Source organism: Micropterus salmoides, unplaced genomic scaffold, assembly GCF_014851395.1.
Source record: "Micropterus salmoides isolate LMB-PRFRI ecotype aquatic unplaced genomic scaffold, ASM1485139v1 Ms_hic_scaffold_11, whole genome shotgun sequence".
Taxonomy (NCBI): Eukaryota; Metazoa; Chordata; class Actinopteri; order Centrarchiformes; family Centrarchidae; genus Micropterus; species Micropterus salmoides.
The window spans coordinates 8,660,361-8,682,533 of record NW_024040152.1 but is presented as its reverse complement, the minus strand read 5'-3'; the positions used below and the strand labels follow the sequence as shown (position 1 = coordinate 8,682,533).

Genomic DNA, 22,173 nt, shown 5'->3' with positions numbered 1-22,173 from the left:
GTGTATACTGTCAACACTCATTACAACAGACATCTGACGCATACTAACTTCCTGCTTCAACTTTTACCTACAGTGCTTGCTGTAGTTATGCATGCATTGCACACGTTTTTTATGTACAATAAGGGATCAATACCAACATTTTGGGTGCTCTTACATTCGATTTTACCTCCAAATAAAGTGGTTAAGATGATCTGAGTCATCTCCTGACTTGTTTCCAACTTCTCTGATCTTGTTGGCCTTTGTTCGGCGATTCAGTGGAGATCTCAACTTTGGTAAGTACAATGTTACCATAACAAGGAGAAATTATGATAATAATTTAACAGACATGAATGGCTATAGTGCATTAAGCCTATAGGCATATTGATGTGGCCACTTGGGGGCAGTGCAGTAAGGTTTATACAACTGTGAAATATTATCACCTTATAAAGTTGCTATGGTAAACGTATTAGCTTCCGTTTTACACATAGTTATGGAGAAACTTTAGCTTTGGAATGTTGTGACACATTTAAGTCCAGCATTCACACTCTTATTAGCTCTAATTACATCCCTGCCAACTCTGTCTCTTTAGCATTTAAATGCTATGTTCACCATCTAATGCTAACGTTGTGTGAACGCTATGTCATGTACCAACAAGTGAGATTAGCGGGTTAGCCACATGGATGTATTATTACAACTGGATTCCAGACCCAAAGATGGCTGTTCAGTTTAACAAGAATTGCTCGCCTGGTCCATGGTACTACAGGACACGCCTACTACCCCCTTAAATGGTCGCACGGTTTAGGCACCAAAAACTACTTGGTTAGGTTGAGGAAAACATCATGGTTTAGGTTAAAATAAGTACACTAATCCAGGAAGTTATCACAGGGGGCGTGTCAGGTAGTAAGGTGGGTGTGTCATGTAGTTTGCAAGACTGCCATGGCTGTATTATTAGAAGTGGATACCGGATCCAAAATAGAATAGATAGAAAATTTAAAAGATAAGTTTGTCCTAAAACTGTCCTAAAAATATGACGTAGTTGAACTCTCGTGATATAAGCACCTGGAAGGCAAGGGTCGGTCGCGTGACAAACGGGGGGCTAGCAAAATTGCAAGCAAGCTAAAGCTAAAGCTAACCTGTCTACTCCAGGTTGACCACTACTAGCCATGACAGCAATGTTATCACAATGTTGTTTTATGAGTTGTTATTAGAAAAAATTATGCAATGGCCACAGTTCAGTAGGAAAAAATTATTGAAAATACTTTTGTTTTCTTTTACTAGTTATTGAGCTGTTCACTTTTCATTATCTGATGTATTCCCCAGACATTTTGTGAATTTGAGAAAAAATATTTGTTAGTAGAACTGTAAAACAAAATCGAAAAGTAACTTGATTTAAAGGGATTTTTGTGTGTTTTTTCAAAATCCGATTAAGCAGACGTTTGCAGCAATAATCATGTATATAATGTCATATTTTGACCCTCTCCTTTCAGGTAGTAGCTGTTTGATGCTGGCCAGGAAGGGTAAAGTAGGTTTATCAGAGCTTTGTCAATAAAAAACTAAGTAGATGAGAACTGAGAGACCTGTCAAAAGAAACAATGTTTCCCTAATCCTTACCAAACCTCAAGCATAGATTTGTCAGATCATAAAACAGATTTTATTATTATTTATTATTATAAATGGGGTTGTCTTGCTGACGTCAGATGAGAAAATCCTTCTATGTGTTGCTCTAAAGGGCACTTACAAACTACATATTTTGTCATGCAATTTCAAGGACTTGCTAGAATCAAATAAACATTACACCTTTCACATTACCCAGTCATTTGATCCATTGTTCATATAAAAATATTGATAAGAGCATTAAAGCAGCTTTGATATATCATAATAACACTAGACTCAAGTTTCAAAACCAGAAAGAACATGACAAAGCCCAGATAACCATTACTGTAGATAACCTTGGATTAAAACTGCAAATTAAATCTGTCCAGACTGTGTGTGTGAGACAGCTGCAGTTTGCTGACAAATGCAGTCCACTGTGACTAAGAGATGCAGTACTGTTACAGTAGAGTTTACTCTCGTTGATCTATATATGGGCACTTGCAGAGCATGCAAGCTCTTCTTCAGTTTCACATATTGTGCTTTTAGCAGAAGTTGGAGGTACAGTGGCTAGCTAAAGGGCAGTATTTTTTGAGAGAGGCAGAAAGCAATGTTTTCAGATCTTCCCAGTTGCTGGGGAATTAAATGTCACAGTCCAGTCCTAGGTCTACTTCTCTAATCTTCAGGGAATCAATTCCCACATTTCATACCTTTCATGTTTGTCTGTGGATTCCTCCTAAACTTGTTACCTTGACCTTTGTTGCTGCAAAGCAAAAACAGCTGTAGTTGACTTTGCAAATGATGCAGTGTCTGAAATGAGTGAAACTTAATTTCCACATACTGGAAACTCAAAAAAGCACAATTTAAAAAAACAACAACAACAAAAAAAGTTTTCCCCACAAGGCCAGCTATTAGTATTTGGCCGCTCAACATTAGCATGCACATGTGACCAAAGCTACAATTCCACAGCACAAACCTCAAACATATATACAGAAAAAATAATCACACTGGAATATAGGAAGTACACAGTCAAGTGACTGACATTTGATAATATATCATCACTGCCAAGACAGAGGAAGTAATGATCATGTTTTTCCCCATTTGTTGTATTATTACATAAAAACACATAATCACATATAATAACAGCTAATTTCATCTAATGGTGGCATGCATGAGACAGGAAGTGTGAGTGACACATCAGGAAGTGTCATTTTTTTGTGTTTACTCTCTTTGCAGAAAAGCAATAAGGTATCTTAACTTTTAATATTATTACCTACCTGTAAATACACTGATGAGATTAGATAGCTTAATGCTGAGAGGGAATTTTCTTAATGGTGATTTGCATTTTCATGAAATTTATATGCAAAATACTTTTACATATTTGTTTTATCTTCTGGATGGTTTCAAAGCATTCATACTGTAGATCACAACTTAAACCCACATATATGGTGGAATGTAACTAAGTACATTTATACAAGTACTATACTTAAGTGCATGTTTGAGGACTCACTTACTTTGCAGATAAGGACGTCACATACAAAACATGACTGAGATGATAAAATATGATGCATTAAAATGAATTGAAACCAACCACCAGTTTGTAAAGCAGTCATTTAGCTCTACCTTGATAATTAATCTGCCTGTATAATCCAAAAATTATTAAACAATGGTAAGTACTCTGAGAGGGGCTATTCAGCCACAGAATAACTGCCTCTTTCTTTTGATAGTTTAAGTACAATTTGTCAATAATATGCCTGTTCTTCTCCTTTAGTAAATTTCTGAATATAGGACTTTTACTTGTAATGGGGTATTTAGATGTGAAAATATTGTGGTTTTTAACCATTCAACTTGGTAAGGAGATTTTGGAAACAAACATGTATATATATTAATATACTAATCTCCCCCATATTTCCACAAGATGTGCCTTAACTTTGTCTTTATTACTTGTCTTGTTCTCAAATCTTTTAGGCAAATATATTTCTACACTCAGACAAAAACCTTTCTATTTCTCTGTAAAACTCAAAATGTCGTCAGAGGAAACACACAGAAATGACAAGCCTGACAAACAATCCCTAAAGAACTACAAAGGTGCAAGGGAACAAAGGAAGTGTTGTAGAAAATGTTTGAGGAAGTCAGCAGCCTACCTATTGAAGGTGATGTCATGCTGCCTGCTTTCTCTAAATACTGATCTTAAAGTGGCCCACATGTTCACAAATTGTGTGAACACAGATAAGATGACTAGTAATTGCCTCATGCAAAGGGAATGTTTGCCACATCACATAAAGTGAAGTCAATCCTATCTTTAAAGTATTGGTAGTGGTAATGTTAATATGCTAACACACTAAACTAAGGTGGTGAACAATGTTAACATTATACCTGCTAAACACCATGGCTGTGTCTGAAATCGCTCCATCTGTCATTCACTCATTCCTTCCTGTACAAGACACACTCAGTAAAGTAAATTGAGATTTCACACATTTACTATGCCATGGACTTACTTACTTACTACTCTACGTAAATAAGGAGTGATTTTAGACAAAGCCCATATTAGCATTGTCATTTAGAGCATGTTAGCATATAGCTCAAAGCATGACTCTGCCTGAGATAAGCCTCACAGAGCTGCTAGTATGGCTGTAGACTATTAGTCTTGATAAATCTGTGTTCTCCCACATTTTACCAGTTATTTGCATTAAGAAAAGTAAAAATAGTGCTAACATGGGCTTTTGGGCTTATGAGCTGTTTCAAAGTCTTAATGTTTGCTGGATTGATTTCTCTTGTTCAGTTTAGCAAATGAATCACAATCAGGTTGTAATATAGTCGTTAATTTTTTGCTGTGACATATCAGCAGTTTAGTGTGTTGTTGAAGGACCGCAGTGCTAAGGTCAGACTTACAGACAGACAAGTTACATTGTGAGTAACATTATGATTTATTATACTTATCATATACAGCCTACTCAACTTTGAGTCTAAGAGTAGTTTTAGCACTTAATGCATGAGTGGAACCAAACTTCCTCCAACGAGTTTGATCAGAGGGTGTTTCAAGTTCAAACATGTCTGTGGATGTGTTGTAAAAGGGGAAGTAGCAAACTGATGTCAAATATGTGGTTTCCTTTTTGCACCTGTTGCTCATGCCTGCTCTACATAATGTCTAATTAAAGTTGGTCTACTGTATGTGTGTAGGCTACAGTATTAGCCTTGGGCAAGTAAGATGAGTAACACCAAGTTTTGTCTTGGCATGTTTTTTAAACAATACTCAGGTTTCTCAGGCATCCATGAAATATATTTGTGGTACAGTGGAATGTTTTTTTAAACTGATAGATGATTAGAGTGTGTTACCAGGTTGTGTAATGTGATCTGTGAAAATAATGGTTAGTGGGTAACAGATTTGATACATGGTACATGCAGTCTTTCATGTTACCTATTATTTGGAGGAAAGTGGCACCACCATGTGGTCAGCTACCACACAGCACAAGTCAGTAAATTGATTCAATGGCTTTGAAATAATATATTTTTTATTCTGCTTTCATGTCCCCCACCCCCCCAAAATCAAACCACAACAATATAATATTCCATTTCATAAATTACACAATAACATAGCAGTGAAAACAAACATAGTCATGCCCCAGACAGTCACACTTTACTTTAATTTAAAATGCAGCTAGCTTAAATATTTACAAGACCAAATGCCACTCAACTTCAGGAGTCAGAGCCAGCTGGTTCTGAAGAGTAGAGATACTGCTAAGGTTGGACTGATGCAGTATGTTGTTTTGCCAACAGGATTTGGTCAGTAAAATCTTCCTCACAGTGCCTGATGGAGCTTTTAGCATTTTAGTGTTCCGTGTTGGCCACAAAGATGATTAAAAGGCTTCACTACCCTGCAAAAAATAACTTGTAATAATTGTTCGTCACTAGATCCCTGCGAATTTGAGTAGTTTTGAGTTAAACATCAATCAAAATACAGGTGATGAACAGCTTTTGTTAAACATATTACTATAGGCCTCCTAATAACATACCACTACAACCCCAAATGATTCTCTCTTGTACAGTAACAAAAAATGGAGAGCAGCAGTGCTAATGAAGCTGATAGGCCCCCCAGAATGTGTTGTCATTTCGGTATTTAGCTTTGTCTGTGATATCTAAGCTGACACTGTCTCCATTTTGGAGGTTGACAATCTTGGCAACCCACACAGAGCCCTCTGTTGTGTTTGGGAAGATCCCCTCAACCAGTGTCTTTGTACTTCTACCATTACTGGCATTTCTTTTCAAAATCACAGATTTTATTGGATTATTGTTCGGGCTGCTTTCAGAGGGCTTGATGAAGTTGACCTGGGCGTAGATGAAGTAGAAGCTGTTCTCCTTGCAGTGGATAGAGTTGTTATGCAGGACAAGGGAGCAGGAGTGACATTTGGGTAAGTTCTCCCAAGAGTCTCCATCCGCAGCTGTAGGAGATTTGCAAATTTATTATATATCCCTCTATTAAAACACTTCCCCCACACCCATGAAACTTTAGGCACTGACACACTGACAGACTCTTTGGCTCAAATTGCAGTTCTATAATATACCAAGGCCCTTTCAAACATTCACACTCAGATTGTATTGTGTTAAGTTGAAGTTGAAGACATCAAGTAAACAAAGTAGATAAATTACTAATGGATAATTTCCTTCAATTTGTCAGACTAAGCATCCCCTTACAAACTGATGTCTGTTGCTGTGGGCTGTAATTATGTTTTAAGTCGGTGCAGCCCACATTACAGCTCTGACTCGGGTTAGTTGAGGTTTTAGGAACCCACTTCATAGAGGAAAAAGGCAGTGTGGTGGGAGGAACACAATGCATGAGGCTGGAAACATGACAAGGCTATATGTCTCTCTTAGTCAGTGGTTTAGCTTGACAGTGTGCATGCAGATGAACTGTATGTGAATGTAGTATACGTTTATCCCTTAAATATACTGTAGTAGTTGTCCAACTTGAGAGTGATAACTATATATATAGATATACTGTATACTGTCTGTTTTTGTCAATCTGAATTTCTCCCTCAAAAATAACAGCTAAATAATTAAAATTCAAGAGTTACTTTGTTGTTATTTACTCTCACTTCCCCTAAATCTGCACTATCTTCATCTGCTTCACTTAAAGACTTCCCACGGTTCTCAGAATGACTCAACTCTCAAAGAGCATGTATGAATGCAGTGCACTCTGCATCTGTAGGTGTCAAGTGTGGCAGCAGGTTTTTTTGCAATAGAAACATGATGACAGCAAGAGATATCAGTAAAAAGTGAGAATCCTGTACTCAAAACACATTTTGTATTATTTTTAGCTGTAAAAATAAGTACTCGCTCTTTGAAATCCTGACTGCAAAATCTGACACTGACTGTTGCTGTTTTAGCAAGCTGATGAAATGTTTCTGCTGTCATTGAAAAACTTAACATGACATCCCATCCATGCTTGACCAGTACTTCATAGAGATAATGTATCATACGTAGTCCTACGTCATCAATGGAGCTCTTGTTACTTCACATTTTAGATTTGCCCTCAAGCTCATAACAAATAGAACCACAGACTGCAGTAGACGTTTAAACACATGCTCTCGACAACTATCTAAAACACTCAAAATTTATGTGAAAATATGATTTTTTCTGTAAACTCACCATCATTAAAACACATAATTTTACCCCACAAGATGAAGCGATGATAATGAATCTGAACACTAACCAGAAGAGAAAGTGTACTTACACTTGATTAGCTGGATGAATGAGACGGAGGATCCTGAAAAGCAACATCATTTAAAGGTTAGCTGCTGATGCAGTAACTGTGGAAATGTTCACAGTGCGTTTTACTTGTTAGTATCTTTCAGTTTGTTTTTATGTTCAGGACATTGGTAGTAAAACATTACCTCCAGACTTTAGTGGGGCCACAAAAGTGGTGACTGCAAAAGAAAAGATTTGAGTTAAATCCAACGTTATTCATGTAAATGTGGCATGTTTTAATGTTTTTATTAAAATACTCATAAGCCCTTAATTTTGTTTAAAATGCATTGTTTGAAGTGAACACAGTGACTAATCAATGTACCTGTTGAAGTGACATTATCTGACTTCAATGCAGAGACTTCATCCTTTAAAACATAGAAAACAAACCGTCATCATCTGCATCCTCATCATAATAACCTTCTTGTCTCACTCTCAATAGAGAGTGAAAACCATGTATCTCCAAAATATGAACTTTCCGTGAACTACGTTTTAAACATGCTGCTTTTTAGATGATTCAATGGGTTTTTGGAGGGTTTTATGAAGCAGGAGAATCTTCTCAACCAATGTATCCTTTAATTTACGTGAAAAATATAAAAATGAGTCCATGATCAGATTTGAAATGGGAACTATTCTTGGTTTACACAATAAATACAGCAAATACCGGAGAAGAACACGATGACAGACAATCCCATACAATATCCTGTCAATCATGATGTAGTTGCCAACTATAGGCTCGTACTGGAAATCCCAGGACTTTACGACTGGCAAAAAAAGAGAGGATCTGCTTTGTGATAGCATAGAACACATTTAAAAGCCACTTCGTTTTTGCATGTAGTAAAGTCTTATTATAATTTTACAACTTGCGGTTTTTATGTGACATCATGTGAAGTGGAATTTTACAAGCACAGCTGGGATGTGATTTTACATGTTTTGGAATTTCACACACGTTGTTCTGTCATGTGACATGCATCAACTACATGAGAGTCACACATGAAATATGGAGTCCTACATAATACTGGCTATTCAGTCACTGCAATGCCGCTATATTGTAAACTGTCAGGTAATAGTTGACACTTAAAGCAGGGAATATGAATCTAAAGGTAATTTCCTCTTCTTGTGGCAGATGTACTGACCTCAGTGGACTTTGGTTTGATGGAAGGAAGAAGTGCAGCCATAACCACCATGGCCACGGTGAGGAGACCACACCACACCTGCAGCAGCAGGTACTTATGAGAGGACCTTGACTGGCACTCCATTCTGTCAAATACACACACATTAGTTTTCTCATATATTTGAGGAGATTGTAATTATTTTAATTACTTCCTTGGAGGTTTAATCTAACACCAAGTCTGAGGGTACATACCCATATTATATTATATAATAATATATCACTCAAAATGGCCATTTAACTCCAGATATTTAGAATCAAAATACTTTCACTTGCATGGTATTATGTGACTAAAATAATAAGATGACTCAGAGAACTAAAAACCCTTATGCATAAAAGACACTTTAAGTTGCTGTCCTGCCAATGTTTTATGAAAGAGTTTGATGTGACAAGTACAACTAAACTAGACTACACACAACAACTGGGCCAAGTGTTTCACTGCGCTGCACACATTGCATCATGGGTATGTACCCTCAGCTCATAGCCACCATGCTGTTCTTCTCTGGGATTTTACCTCAGTAGGTCCTGTACAGAGTTAGGTAGTCTATGGTTTGTGGTTTGGTTACTTATTTGTCATGACATAGACTGAAACTAATCAGTGATCTCTAAAATGCCACTGACCCCGAATTGTGTTGATGCCAGTCAAGAATGTTACAGTGGTCTCTGGGTGTTTTTCAATAGCATACTTTCCATACTTACATTCCAGTGTATATGATATATGATTCACATATTTCAGGTGATTTGAGTTAGACAGTGAAAGGGCTAGTCGCAAGTTAATCCCTTAATGTACCATAAAGACATATAGGCTAAAAATAACAAATTGTATTTTGCCTCTTTCTGATGAATTATAAGAAAAAAATCTGAACTGGAAAACTATATTTCTGACCTGATATCTGGCGTCTGCAGTGGGAAAAAAAAAATCTTTACATCTATCTAGTTTTCTAAATTCATCAAGTATGTGATTCTACATCAGCTCCTAATTTGTACTGATTGTCCCATAAATGTTGAGCACTATTTGGTTAATTACTGTAAATACATCCAGACAGTACCCCAACAAATCTTACAATCTGTTTTTCTGCACTGATATGAATGGTAAATTTTACTTTGACCACTGTCTATGAGATGTATGTTTTTGAGAACTCAAAATTTCAATTTCTTCTGGACTGAGATTGAGGAAAAGATGATCTTATCCACAGACCATTGCACAAAAACACAAATTTGGCTAGTTTTTTCAGAGATATCACAGCTAAAAAATATATTTTGAAACACCTTTAACAGAAGAACAAAATTCATCACACATAAACCTTGACTCACCCAGTGTGTGTTGTACTGTCAGTGTCCAAATTCATCTGCTGCTTCTCTCTGAGAGACATGACAGGTTGACAGGGCTTTCCCTTTGACATGGGGTTGTAGTGAAGATGAAAGTTTTTTTCCCCTCTGTAACGAGAGTTGTGGTTAGACATAGAAGAGGAAGGAGGCTGTGGTGTAGGTGGCTCCACTTGTGGATGGCAAAGCATATTGCATTTGAGGCAAAACTGATAAGCACTGCTTAAGAACTGGTGTGAAACGTTAATCAGATTAATCAAACCAAAATGCAGTTTCACATAGTACAACTTTGATACGGAACAACAAGTCACTCTTAATTCCCCTGAAATGAGAGTAAGAGTGAAATATTTAACAACAAATTGGTTATATATGTTGAATCAGATGAAGAAGAAGATATGTAGTATTTGAGTTAAATGTGTCTGTGGTGCGGCCCCTGACTGACAGTAATGTTTGTTGTGGGTGGTTTGTGTTTTTTTTACCACGCTTATAGGTCACTGTCAGAGTTTAACACCAAACAAATATGACAGGGACTTTTTCTTCACCCAATGCTTTTGATCTGAATTGACTTGATTTGTGATGAGGAAATACACTTTTATTTATGTGTAATGCGGCATATTATGGCATCCCTTCTGACACGCTATAGCCTCATTCTGTCTCTATCCAAATTCTATTCTATTTAAAAGACTCAGTATGTACTGTAAGTATAAGTATTGTATGTAGTCAGTGGGGGGAGAAGTGTTCAGACCTTTGACTTAAAAGAGTAAAAGTACCATAGTTTAAAGGTTAGTCCATTACAAGTAAAAGTCCTGAATTCAAAATGTTACTTAGTAAAAGTATAGAATATGATCTTGTTTGTACAAAATGTACTTAAAGTATCTAAAATAAAAGTACTCATTTCACATAATAGCTCCTGGTATATTATATACTAATATATTATTCTGTTTTCATCACTAATGAGCAGATTTAAGAGCACTTCCTTTTTCTAGTTTGTCTATTTGGAGCAAATTATAGTGTTATTTTTGTATACTACAGGGTAGATTAGTAGTATAGTGCTACATCACATCATATGAGCATATCATATGTCCTTCCATATAAAAAGTAATTAGGACTACATAACACTTTGTACGTTGCCTGTGGAGTCAGTAATTGTTAAGGTAGGGTGACACCCCATAAGTTACAAACATGAAGTGAGACATTACATTTGTGGTTGTGTTTTCCAACTGTTGTTGCAATCATTAAAGGATATGTTCGCACTTCTTCAAGTCTGTTGTTAAACAACAGTCAGGCACCAATGTGAACATAGGAACAGTGATTGCTTGCTGCAATCATTACTCCTGGTTTTATTAGCCAGGAAACGATGCCTTCTTAATGAGCTTTTAAAGTAAGCGATTGGAGACAAAATCCCCTGTCCTCATTCTGTAAGCAAATACAATATGAGGTTTCAGCAGTCTGATTTAGAAAACTCAAGTGGGTATAATCCAAAGATACATTTGTTTAGTATAAAAATTCCCTTGTTGTGTTTCTTTGTTGAGCTGCAGTGGAGGGATACTAACACAAAGAGGGAATTTCTGTCACGCTTCAGATAAGACCCAGGAATAGACTGGAGACAAGAGCTGGTTCTCAGAGATTTATTGAGTCAAGGAGCTGGCGGTGGCTGCGGGGATCGGGGCAGGCAGAGCAGGCAGTGGAAGGAAGCTGATGGGGTCCAGGCAGAGAGGCAAACAGGTAACAGGCGGGAGAGTGAGATCCAGGTGGCTGGGAAGGTGAGTTGGTCACGGACGGGTCCGGTAGAGATCCTGAGCACAGGAAAAACAGGTTAGTTGTCAGCTTAACAAACAGAGTACAGGTATGGTTCCTAACCAAACGTGCTGGTAGCCAAGACGTACTGAGACGACTTAACAATCCAGCAAGGACAGGATGTCAGGCCGCTGCTTAAGTAGAGCAGGAACCCGAGGGAGTGCAAATCCAAACCAAAAACCGCAAACACAAGGCAGTCTTCCACAAGTCAGGGTTAGGTCGCAGCAGGGGGGGGCATGACAGTTTCAAACAAAAATAATTGATTTGAGACTGCTGAAGCCTCATATTATTATTTTTTACACAGAGTGAGAACTTTTGATTTTATTCCCCATCACTTTCATTGAAAGCTCATTAGTAAAGGATCTTGCAATGCAACCATGTCCCTGAGGAATTTCTTTTATACTGACTACTTTGCAACTGCAGAAATATTTTGAAAGGAAATATAATATTCACCTGCCCCGGTCACCTGTTGTATTAACACAATGAGTAAATGTTGTAAATTAAAACATCCGACAGTACACATAAATTCCATTTGTTTTCCGCTTTGCAATACAATATCTGCTTGTAGTGACTACAGCATTGTTTAACTTTTTATGGTTATGTTTAGGCCTGCACAGCACTTACGGTTAACGTTAAGGACGTGTTCTTGGTTTAAGACAGAAAAGGTCAGAATTGAAACAATGTGTTCATTAAAACTGAACTAAAATCACAACTTTTTCCTAACCTTACCCTTAACCATAGTCAGGACTCTTTAGGTGAACTCCAAATCATGGTGGCACAGTCCTGTTACTCCGATGCGGTTCATGATTCACTCAAGAAAACAACAACGCAATTGGGGAAACAGTTTAGTACTGTATAAACATAATCACTAGGAGACAGGGTTGTTTGATGGTTAATATGAACACAAGGAGTGATTACAGCAAGCAGCATACATAAGGGCACCACTATAATTTAAGACGAGCTTGAAATTTGTAAAAAGCAGTTGTAAACAGTTAAGAGAAAACTAGAATTCCCATAAGATAAGACATGCTGGAATGCTGTCTTGACTCATAAGTGGAATGGATTGATGGTAAGAAGATTAAATTTACAGTATTTGAAATGTAAATGTAGAAATGAGCATGAGAAATCTTGGTATGAAAACAGTAGTGAAAGTTGCTGTTGGGTTTTAAAGAATGCAGTGTGAGACAGAGAGTGAGGGTCACTTTCCATTGTACTTTATTGTGTTTGGTTTCATGCTCCATGGGACATCCCCAATCAACCAGACTATGTTCTCCTGGATTATGTAAATGTCACCAACTTTCTCCTGCCATATTGTGTCAAGCACACACACAAAACAAACAAACACATGCACACACACACCTACACATACAGCATGAAAGACAGGTGTACTTGATGTGGGCTTTTGGGTGCTGCCCCCACTCAAAAAAAGGGAACAGTTATTGAACACTATCGTGCACTGTGTGTCCTACCGCAGGTATGAGTTCTTATTAGCAAATGTTTCCACAGATTTTCCTATAGGGTTCAATAGACCAATGAGTGTGAATAGAGGTCAAACAGAACTCTGATCAAATTAAGATCTGAAAAAACACAAAATGAATCAATATGGTCTGAGTTGACTGAAATGAACTACTGTGTGCCCCATCAGGAACCCATAGAAAACCAAGCTGTTATGGGTAATTAGTCATTAGTTATCATGTCAAAGTTCAACTCTGCATAATGAGAACATTATGTCCAGCCAGACAGGGAGACCACGTCCACTCACACAAACCATACACAGAAATGGAGACACAAACAAACAGGGTATCACTGGGAACATTGGGAAGGGGAAAACACAAGACAACACTGAAGGCAAAGCCATTGCCATAACACAGTTCTGCTTTTTGAGACATTGCTGGCATAAGTATGTGCTTTATTATAAGAACCATAAATAGAGCTTAAAGCTCGTGCAAACTTGGTTTTCAGTTATGAACTTTTCTCTTTAACATGTAAAATTCTTTGTTAAAACGGCAACGATCAGAGTTAAAGTTTGGATAATTTGAGTGTAATTTGATGATAAATCCTGATTGGTGCAGGGATAACATGATGTTTTTGGTCTGTGCACTTCAAACCAGTGAGAAGAGCATGTGAAAAAACCAAAACTGTTCTAACTTTGTAACTTTGGCATAAAGCTTTGTGTATATGTAGCATCCCATTGCTTATAGTAATTGAGAAAAAATAACAGTTTTGAGCGATTCATTATATATGAGTATGATAAACAAGATGTGTGTGGAGCATGCGGCAAATGTGTAAAGACTGAAAGTGAGGATTTTTGAGTTTTGGTTCACTTCAAGTCAACAATGCCAAAACAAGAACAAACACAATCTTCTAACTGTTTTAAAATATTTTTATATTTCCTAATAATTAGATGTAAAGACCAAATGCTTTCATCTTGGACAGAACAAGTTAGAGTCATGTTTGACATTTTTTTAAAGCTCCCCTCCACTCAAGCATGTTTTTTTCTTATTGTTACTTCACTCGGTTGTTTGACCTTTAGTGTGTAGAATGATGCATGTGCATGAGTTTGACACTAGAAGGCTGTTTTTACATTCATCTGCTAAAGGAGGAAAGAGTGTTGTGGCCTGTACATACAAGCATGATTTTGTAACATCATAGCTAGTTGGGAAGCCAACCATGCTCCAATATGCAACTTGCACAAGTGTGATGAGGACATTGACACTTCCAGCACACATACAATACACAATTTTTAAAATCAAATTTTGAATTAATAAATTTTGATTTTTCAGTAAGGGCAAAGGAGTTTATGCAAGTAGTTAACTGAACTATATATGAGTATTTTAACATGTCATAAAACATGCCTGCAGACATGTTTTATGACAAGTTAAAATACTCAATGGAGGGGATCGTTAACATAATACTACTAAGTATAATTCAGAGATACTTGTACTTTACTTGAGTATACCATTTGAAGCTACTTTGAACTTAACTACACTTCAGAGGGAAATGTTGTACTTTTTACTCCACTACATTTTTGAAAGCTAGAACTAAGAACATAGGATTAGCATACACTATCAAATACAATGCAATTTTAAAGATAAAACCAATTAAACCACCAGTCTTTTTGAAGTTCATACTTCATAGGGCCCCTTGTCATGTTTCAGATGTCTATGAGTTGTTGGCACATCCAGCAGAGAAATTTGCCCTCTACACTTCTCATGTAGTTTCAGCTAAATTACTCTCCAGTATTTCATTAAAACAGCAAAGAGTGGACTTTGTTTTTTCTTCTTTCCTCTCCCATTACTGAAATCATCTCACAACCCTTCAGATTCATCTTCTGACCCTTTGGAAGGACGCAACCGCAAGATTGGTAACTAAGAGACTCAAGTGTGCGTTGTTAACACTAGCTCAACTTCAACCAGCTACAACAGCAACATGGTGTATATGAGTCAGTATTTCCAATCTAATAATATATATATCACTCACAGGGGCCATTTTTCTCATCTTTTACTTATGATATTTGCAGTACATTTTAATGAAAACACTTCTATAGTCTTAAGTGGACTTTTACATTGTGGCATTGTTACTAGTACTTAAGTAAAGATGGCACACTGGAGTGCGTTGACCAAGCAGATACCAATAAAGGGAAACCAGTCTGAAGTTGATGGGGGGAATTGAACTTCTGTTTTTTTGTACTTCTGTACTATCATGTTTTCATGACCATAAGCCTTTCCACCACCCTTGCCAATCTCACAAATAAGTTTGTTACTAAGTGACTATGTTTTGTTTTCTAAATACATGTTTGAAGACATGTATTACAGTTGGGATGTGTCAATCTTACACATTCATTGGCAGAGCAGAACATTGCACAATCATGCTGTCTTTTGTGTGGCCCAGAGCAAGGTGAGGTACAAAGAGTACAAGGTATAAGGTGGATAGGGCAATATTGGTTGTTGTATAGCAACCAACATACAATAGCATAAACACATTACTGCTTCAATATTTTTCCTTCTGTTTAGTCTTAGTGAACTGTTGTTTGTTTTTGTTGTTTGATTTGGAAATGTAACTGGGTGTTTAATTTATTTTTATGAAACTACATAAAAATAATCTACATGGTACTTTAATCGAGTCTTAATGAACATACATTTTCTTGGCAGAACTGCATCACATTTACCCCACCACTTTCAGTTTTTAAAATAATATTACTTTAATGTTTTGTAATCCCTCGAACTGAATAATTATGTAATCAGCGTGTAACCAGTACGCAAATGTGCTGGCTTAATTCAAGTTATGTGAACAGGTATTTCTGTTCAGTGGCATCATAGGAATTCCCCAGTTTTTGCTATAGGTGGATGTGGGTGGATCCTCCCCCAGGTGTTTTTCTTTTCTCAACTCAAGCTACTGCACTTGTGGTTGCTTGGACTGAAAGTGATAGGAATAATGGGTGGATGAGCAAACAATCAAAACAACATCATGGCTGCCTTCACTTTTTATCCTAGCATTATATTTTTGACACTATAAATCATTGCTTTTTGTGATATAATTGGATGTATGAAAAATGTTGGTACTCATTCTCAGTCTATGATAAAAGGAGAATACATCAACATATTTCCTTAAGGAGAAACTGCTTTATTTGTTTCACTATTACACAAGGAAAACATGAAATAATCCTGTTATTATCCACGATGTTCCATGGCTCTAGCAACATCCTGTAAGAAATTATGTAGAACCAAGAGCCTGTTATTAGGACAGACCAAGTTAAATATAATATGAAAAATCATTAAAATGATGATGGTAAGTAGTGGAAGTAAGATGATTTATGCCTACCTCCATGATAATCTTTAGGTGCAAAACTCTGTAAATTAAAGCACAATTGTTATATTATCTTAAAAGAAACACTTTGAAATTCAGAAGCATCATCTCCTCAAAAAAAGAAAAAGTAAATAATCTAAACAACAAACCTTTCTCTTGGGGTGGTCTAATACTTGCCAACATTTTATGACAAGCTGCATTTTTCAGAAATACTGTCACCACCTCAGGGTCCACATCACTCTGGCGAGCTACAGTGAAAGACAATCGACAAAAAGAAGGAACTTTCATGTGTATGCGGTGTGCAGTAGAAAGCAATCATATTTAGTGTTTGAACCTTAGTTGTTATTTCAAGAAATAGTCACCTTCATGTATAGTATGATCTAAATACTTTCTAGTTAAATAAAACCAAAGAGATCATTTTTAATGATTTCCTGAATTTTTCTGCAGTTTCCTGTAGGTTAGCCTATAGGTTAAAGAATGCAAGTTGGGCCCTCAGAGTATAAGAGCATTTGTTTAATTATAAACATCATTGTTATAGAAATCCAATCGTGAATTGCTCCTTCTAAAGATAACTAGCTTAGCAGAGTAGCTGTAGCTAACTGCTCTTGACTCCTGTAGAATTCACATGACCTTTCCAGTGTTTTGAATTGTGGATATATTTCAATATACTGTAAATTAAATTTATAGAAGGGCAGACAGACCCTAGCAACCAAGCAAATTACTTTACTGTAAAACTTCTATTAAAAGCCTTGTCCCAATTAGACGCCTGTCCCTTTTACTGGCTTGGTGTGGCTACATGTTTTGATAAATAAACGCAGGTGTCAATTAGAAGCCTGGTCTGTTTTTTATAGAAGTTCTTTAGATGTATAAAGCCTCACAAACCCACTGGGTCACCAGCTTGAGCTGCTTCTGAGCTGCTTAGATTGTGCATACCAATATAAATGTTTAAACTAGGGCTGTCAGCATTAACATGTTAATCGCAATGAGATTAAGGATCGATCATAACATGTTTTAATTGCGTTAATCGTGTGTCAAATATTCTTATTTTACACTGGTGCTGTTACCAAAGAGTCTTTGCTAAAAAGGTCTTTGACTGCTACTGTTTTGACCCTTCGATGCACCCTTATTGTTGTCATGCTGCCACAGACACCTCCTGCTGCAGCCATGGAGATAGTCCTGACTGGCGCATTTTACTTCAAGAAACTCCCAGATGGCTCCATTGACAAGTCAAAAGCCATTGATGGTTTTACCTCAGTCTTGTTGCGCATCTTCTGATTTGAAATAATCAAATAAATCTTAAAGTCAAGTTCATAAACTAACTTTCTTTGCATTAATTTGATTTCCAATCAAGATACACTGGTAAGAATTGTTATCATTGTTAATACAGACTTAAAAATGCGATTAATCACAATTAATTATTGAAATTCAGCTCTGGTTTAAACCTTTGTCACTATGGACATGCTACACATTGTTAGCTTGGTTAGATTCTCCACAAAAAGTTTAGTTAATTTTACAGAAACAATAAGCACAAAAGTATTATTCATTTAGATAGGCATGGTAAAGGAATTAAAAGCCTGTCCCATATAGATGCCTGACCCAAATATAGGCAGGGTGAGTACAGTGATTTAAGCTAATAAAAGGCCGGGCTATTAATTGAGGTTTGCGGTAAATAAGTTAGAAAGCTTATTTTATTTATAGGAAATGAGTGTAGAATCTTCATTTGTTAGGTCTTATGTAGGTACGATGGCACTGGACAAGTTTTCTGTAAAGTCAACTTTTTTATTTCAGTTTTGGCTACTGCTTTTTGATTCTTATGTAGTTACTGCTCTCTGCCTTTTGTAAGACAGTACAAGACGTATGCAGGACAAGCTATTAGAAGATGTTTTATGGGTATCCGACTGTACTTTGGGGGGTATCAGGTATTATTTGAAATGTTCCTTTTAGGATGGCTTACCATACAGCATGTATCTGTTGAGGGAGTCCTCTGTGTCTGTCTTGCTTAGAGGTGGCTCTACTTCCTGGAAAATTATGCACTCGGAGCAGTTGACCCACTTGCCGCTCCAGAGCAGGTTCTTCCGCTCCGGCCTTCCTGGATCAAAACAACAAGAAACCAGGAAGGCAGCAACATCATCGAAAAGATGAGGCCAACATGTGTTTGGCAGTGTACTCCCAAAAGGCTACAAGACTAATCATTCATAGAGCTGTCTTTATTCTAAGGCTGCTTTCTCATGGTTGACCATAGATTGGGCAAAGTAGACAGCTCAAGATTGGATGTCAACTGGTTTCTACTCATTTATTAAACATTTCAGAGGATTTGCCACAAAAGCACAGCATCAACTGACTTTAAGGCCTTATGGTGGATCTTGCTTTACTTCTTGATCTTGAGGATGTGTTTTAAAGGAACAGTTCAACATTTTGGAGAATACTCTAATTTTCTTTCCGGTAGAGAGTTGGATAAGAAAAATATCATTTTCACATTTGTTTGTTGCTCAGCTTGGCACAAAGACTGGACCTCTAAAGTTCACCAATTAACACATTATGTCTCATTATTTTTGTTTCTGAATGAGCTACTCTTTGCCCTGTTGGTAAACTGCTGAAATTCCTATTGTAGTTCACCATAGCAATAAAAGCTGTAAATTTCAGAAATAATCTTTGGGAAGCTGTAGCTATGTGTGCAGTCAGCATAATGATTTATGTCCTTTTCCTCACACTACTACTTGTTCTTCATGAGACAACTTGAGTATAGAAGAATCATATTTGCCAAGTGTGGGACTATATTGATTTCATGTTTTTGAGAGTTAATTATATTCAGGGGCCTATGTTTTTAAAGCTGGAAATCCAACGAAAAAGTAGTTTCTGTGGTGAGCTTACAGATGGTCTAACAGAAATGCTCTGGGGTTTTCCCACCCTGCTCTGGGAAAATTATTGAATTCTTTTACTGTTTTAGTGTGAGGTTGTTTTTATTTTAACACAAAATTCCTATCTGCTTTGGCCTCAGAAACCCATACCTATTGATCACTGTTGTGTGCATGTGTGGGTGTTTTAAGCATCTGTGACTGTAAATGGTACTATAGTTACCTTCCACTTTCAAATCATCCGTCTCAGGATGCATACTATAGGTCCAGGTCTGTTTTATGCAGTTATCTCCTCTAAAAACATTTCAAAAATAAACACACATTTAGTATGAAGCAGTTTTACATTTTATGAAAATATTACATGGCATCAAGACTTTTAGTTTTAAAACATAAATTCTCACCTTTTAGGCTTTCTAAACATCACTTCCCTAATTCTGGCATCTATTTATGATCTTGGGTTTTCTTGTTTCTGTTTTTGTCATGGTAGTGCCAGTGTCATACATTCTACTTCTAATCCACTACAATTCAGATGAAAATTCTGTACTTTTTTATTACACTACATTTGACAGGTGTTGTTCCAAGTTGCTTTTCAGAATAACATTTTACATTTAAAAACATTTGATAAGCTTATAAAGTACAATTCATTCTTTAAAGATTAAAACAGTGGACCCCTCACAAAAAAAGCAGGATCTACTTGGGACCCTTTGTCATGTTTCGGAGGTCTGTGAGTCAAAACATTTTCCCTCTAAACTTCTCACATGGTTTCATTTAAGTAACTGTTCAAGGCCCTAAGATGTGAAATCCACAAAAAGGCCAAAAAAGTATTTTGTGTCACAGAACTTTGTTCCCTCTTTGTCTACCCTATTAATCATACCACAACCCCATAGTTTTATCTTGTGACCCTTAAGAGGGGGCCAAGCCCTAGATTGTATGCTGTACTATATGAACTACTGTACAAAGTAGTTGAAACAACGATCACAATAGGTCTTCCACCTCTGGATACTGTTAATGAATACAATTATGACCCAATCCAAGCTTAAACATGTTGTTAATGTGAGTTCAAGAAGTCACACAAAATGTACATAATAATTAAAGCAAACTACCTCTGAAAAAGACAACAACTGACAAGACTTAATAAAAATGTACACTTCACTCTAACAGCTCTGTATGAATTCACCAAAAAAGTGTATACCTGATCAGTTATCGCCATCATGTCAAAAGCCTTATATTTCAACATTATAATATTCTTGCTGCATCTCATACTAATTTTGGAGAATGGTCCTTTGTTCTCATTATCAGCGGCATCACAAAAGATGAAGCAGAAGTGATTGTGTTAAAGCCAACCCATGTGTTTGCTCGTTGTGTAGTGATCAGTACAACATATAGATGGGCTTTGAATTGGAATGCCTGCACTATTAGAAACCAGTTGAACTTACTTTCATTTCTTATTGTTTAGACTTTCAGAGGTTGGGATTTGTTTCCTATAAGGCAGTGTTTGTGTATTTTCTTGTGTGTATTTGATGCCTCACATGCGCATATGTCCAGTCAGCAGCAGTGTGTCATTGGCTGTCTCCTCCATGGTGAACCAAATGTTGTCCAATGCTTTGAACCTCTGGATGTCAGCCTCTCTGTGACTGACTGCTGCTTTAAAGTACCATTTCCCCAGAAACTGAAATAGACGGAGATACAGAGAGGTGTCATAACAGTGTGGGGTTTTAACAGTATGGGAACAGAATGAAATGAGCCTACGACTTGCGGCAAAGACCACTTACGGAAAGAACAGAGGGAGTGGAAAATGTGTCTGTGTGGCCGCATCTTATCTTGGTTAATCTCTGTGTATTTGCATTAACTGAAATGCCAGCGCATTACACACATGCACAACCAGAGGGTATATATTAATTAAAATGAGGTTAAATGCATATATCACAAATTAGCCTACAAAATGTGTCATACAATTCACTTTCCCTTGAAAGTCATCCAAATCAAATTGCCAGTGACAGAAATAAAACAATGTTTTTGCTCTGACTGTCATATTGGTTATGATATGTGAGTGTTTGCATTTGGATAAACAGAAAATCTAAATTTAGTTTCTCACCTTCTGGCGGTCCACAGTGTTGGCAGGAAACAGTTCAGGAACTGAGCATGGTACTATGGCCTGATACAACAAACTATAAAAATAGAGAAAATATGACACTGCTTCTTTTAACATAACTGCAACCTAAGAGCTAATCCTTGACAACGAACCTGATCAAAATGTCAGTTAATCCTCAGGACACTCATGTGGGTGAGTGTGGGTGTAAGTAAATAATTAACAAGTATAGCTGCAATACCCCTGATAAAAGAGTTGAATAATAGTGTAAATATAGTGTCCCTGTGTCCTTTAATGTACAGACTCGACTTTAAGATAACACATTTATAGTAAAAAGTTTTACTCATGTTCCAAAATCTGCTCACAAAAAAGAAAAGCACTCTCCCAGAGGCCTACTGAGTCATCAGCATCATGTAGGAGGTGTTTTTTTTTCAATCACTTCAACTAAGCTATACCTAATTATAGATAGTTTCTCACCATTGGGAAGCAAACTAATATCATACTACAACCCCAAGTAGGCCTACCCATTTTGAAATATACTTGAAAAACAGAGTATTACTAATTTGTTTGAGTAGCCTATGGTCTGTCCTGACTGAAGAAGTCCCACACACTCTGTGTCAACACACATCGACTAGGAATGATTAACTAGGATACTTGTTTGAAGTTAACTGTGACTTTTTATCATCCTATACACTGGCAGGTTTTTGTCTGTATTTATCGGGTTTTGAGAAACATACCAGCTGTCACAATATGTTGATTATTATTTTTCAGTTAATCATTCAATCTTCTCATGAAGTGAACATATAGACTGAGATAAG

At 36.8% G+C, this 22,173-nt stretch overlaps 2 protein-coding genes across 2 annotated transcripts; both read right to left on the bottom strand.

Annotated features, from left to right (window-relative positions):
- Positions 1-5,116: 5,116 nt before the first annotated feature.
- LOC119896850 lies at positions 5,117-9,877 on the bottom strand. The gene is made up of 6 exons (XM_038710282.1): positions 9,797-9,877; positions 8,448-8,571; positions 7,637-7,679; positions 7,461-7,493; positions 7,301-7,333; positions 5,117-6,008 (listed from the first exon to the last, which is right to left on the bottom strand). Exons 1-6 carry the CDS (start codon positions 9,853-9,855, stop codon positions 5,641-5,643), a joined length of 660 nt encoding a protein of 219 aa, XP_038566210.1. The 5' UTR covers positions 9,856-9,877; the 3' UTR covers positions 5,117-5,640.
- Positions 9,878-16,207: 6,330 nt separating this feature from the next.
- Positions 16,208-21,550, bottom strand: apom (apolipoprotein M). Its single transcript, XM_038710730.1, has 7 exons — positions 21,362-21,550; positions 20,796-20,935; positions 19,490-19,560; positions 18,366-18,500; positions 16,561-16,659; positions 16,427-16,454; positions 16,208-16,308 (listed from the first exon to the last, which is right to left on the bottom strand). Exons 1-6 carry the CDS (start codon positions 21,473-21,475, stop codon positions 16,441-16,443), a joined length of 573 nt encoding a protein of 190 aa, XP_038566658.1. The 5' UTR covers positions 21,476-21,550; the 3' UTR covers positions 16,208-16,308; positions 16,427-16,440.
- Between the last annotated feature and the right edge of the window lie 623 nt (positions 21,551-22,173).

Excerpts from the sequence above, each read along its gene's own strand:
- LOC119896850 (XM_038710282.1), bottom strand. The coding sequence starts at position 9,855 with ATGTCTCTCAGAGAGAAGCAGCAGATGAATTTGGACACTGACAGTACA. Across the intron at positions 7,680-8,447 it reads TCAAACCAAAGTCCACTGAG|GATGAAGTCTCTGCATTGAA; the intron begins GTCAGTACATCT and ends TATGTTTTAAAG. Across the intron at positions 7,334-7,460 it reads GGCCCCACTAAAGTCTGGAG|GATCCTCCGTCTCATTCATC; the intron begins GTAATGTTTTAC and ends GTTGCTTTTCAG.
- apom (XM_038710730.1), bottom strand. The coding sequence starts at position 21,475 with ATGTTAAAAGAAGCAGTGTCATATTTTCTCTATTTTTATAGTTTGTTG. Across the intron at positions 20,936-21,361 it reads ACACTGTGGACCGCCAGAAG|TTTCTGGGGAAATGGTACTT; the intron begins GTGAGAAACTAA and ends CGTCTATTTCAG. Across the intron at positions 16,660-18,365 it reads CAACAGATACATGCTGTATG|CTCGCCAGAGTGATGTGGAC; the intron begins GTAAGCCATCCT and ends CTTTCACTGTAG.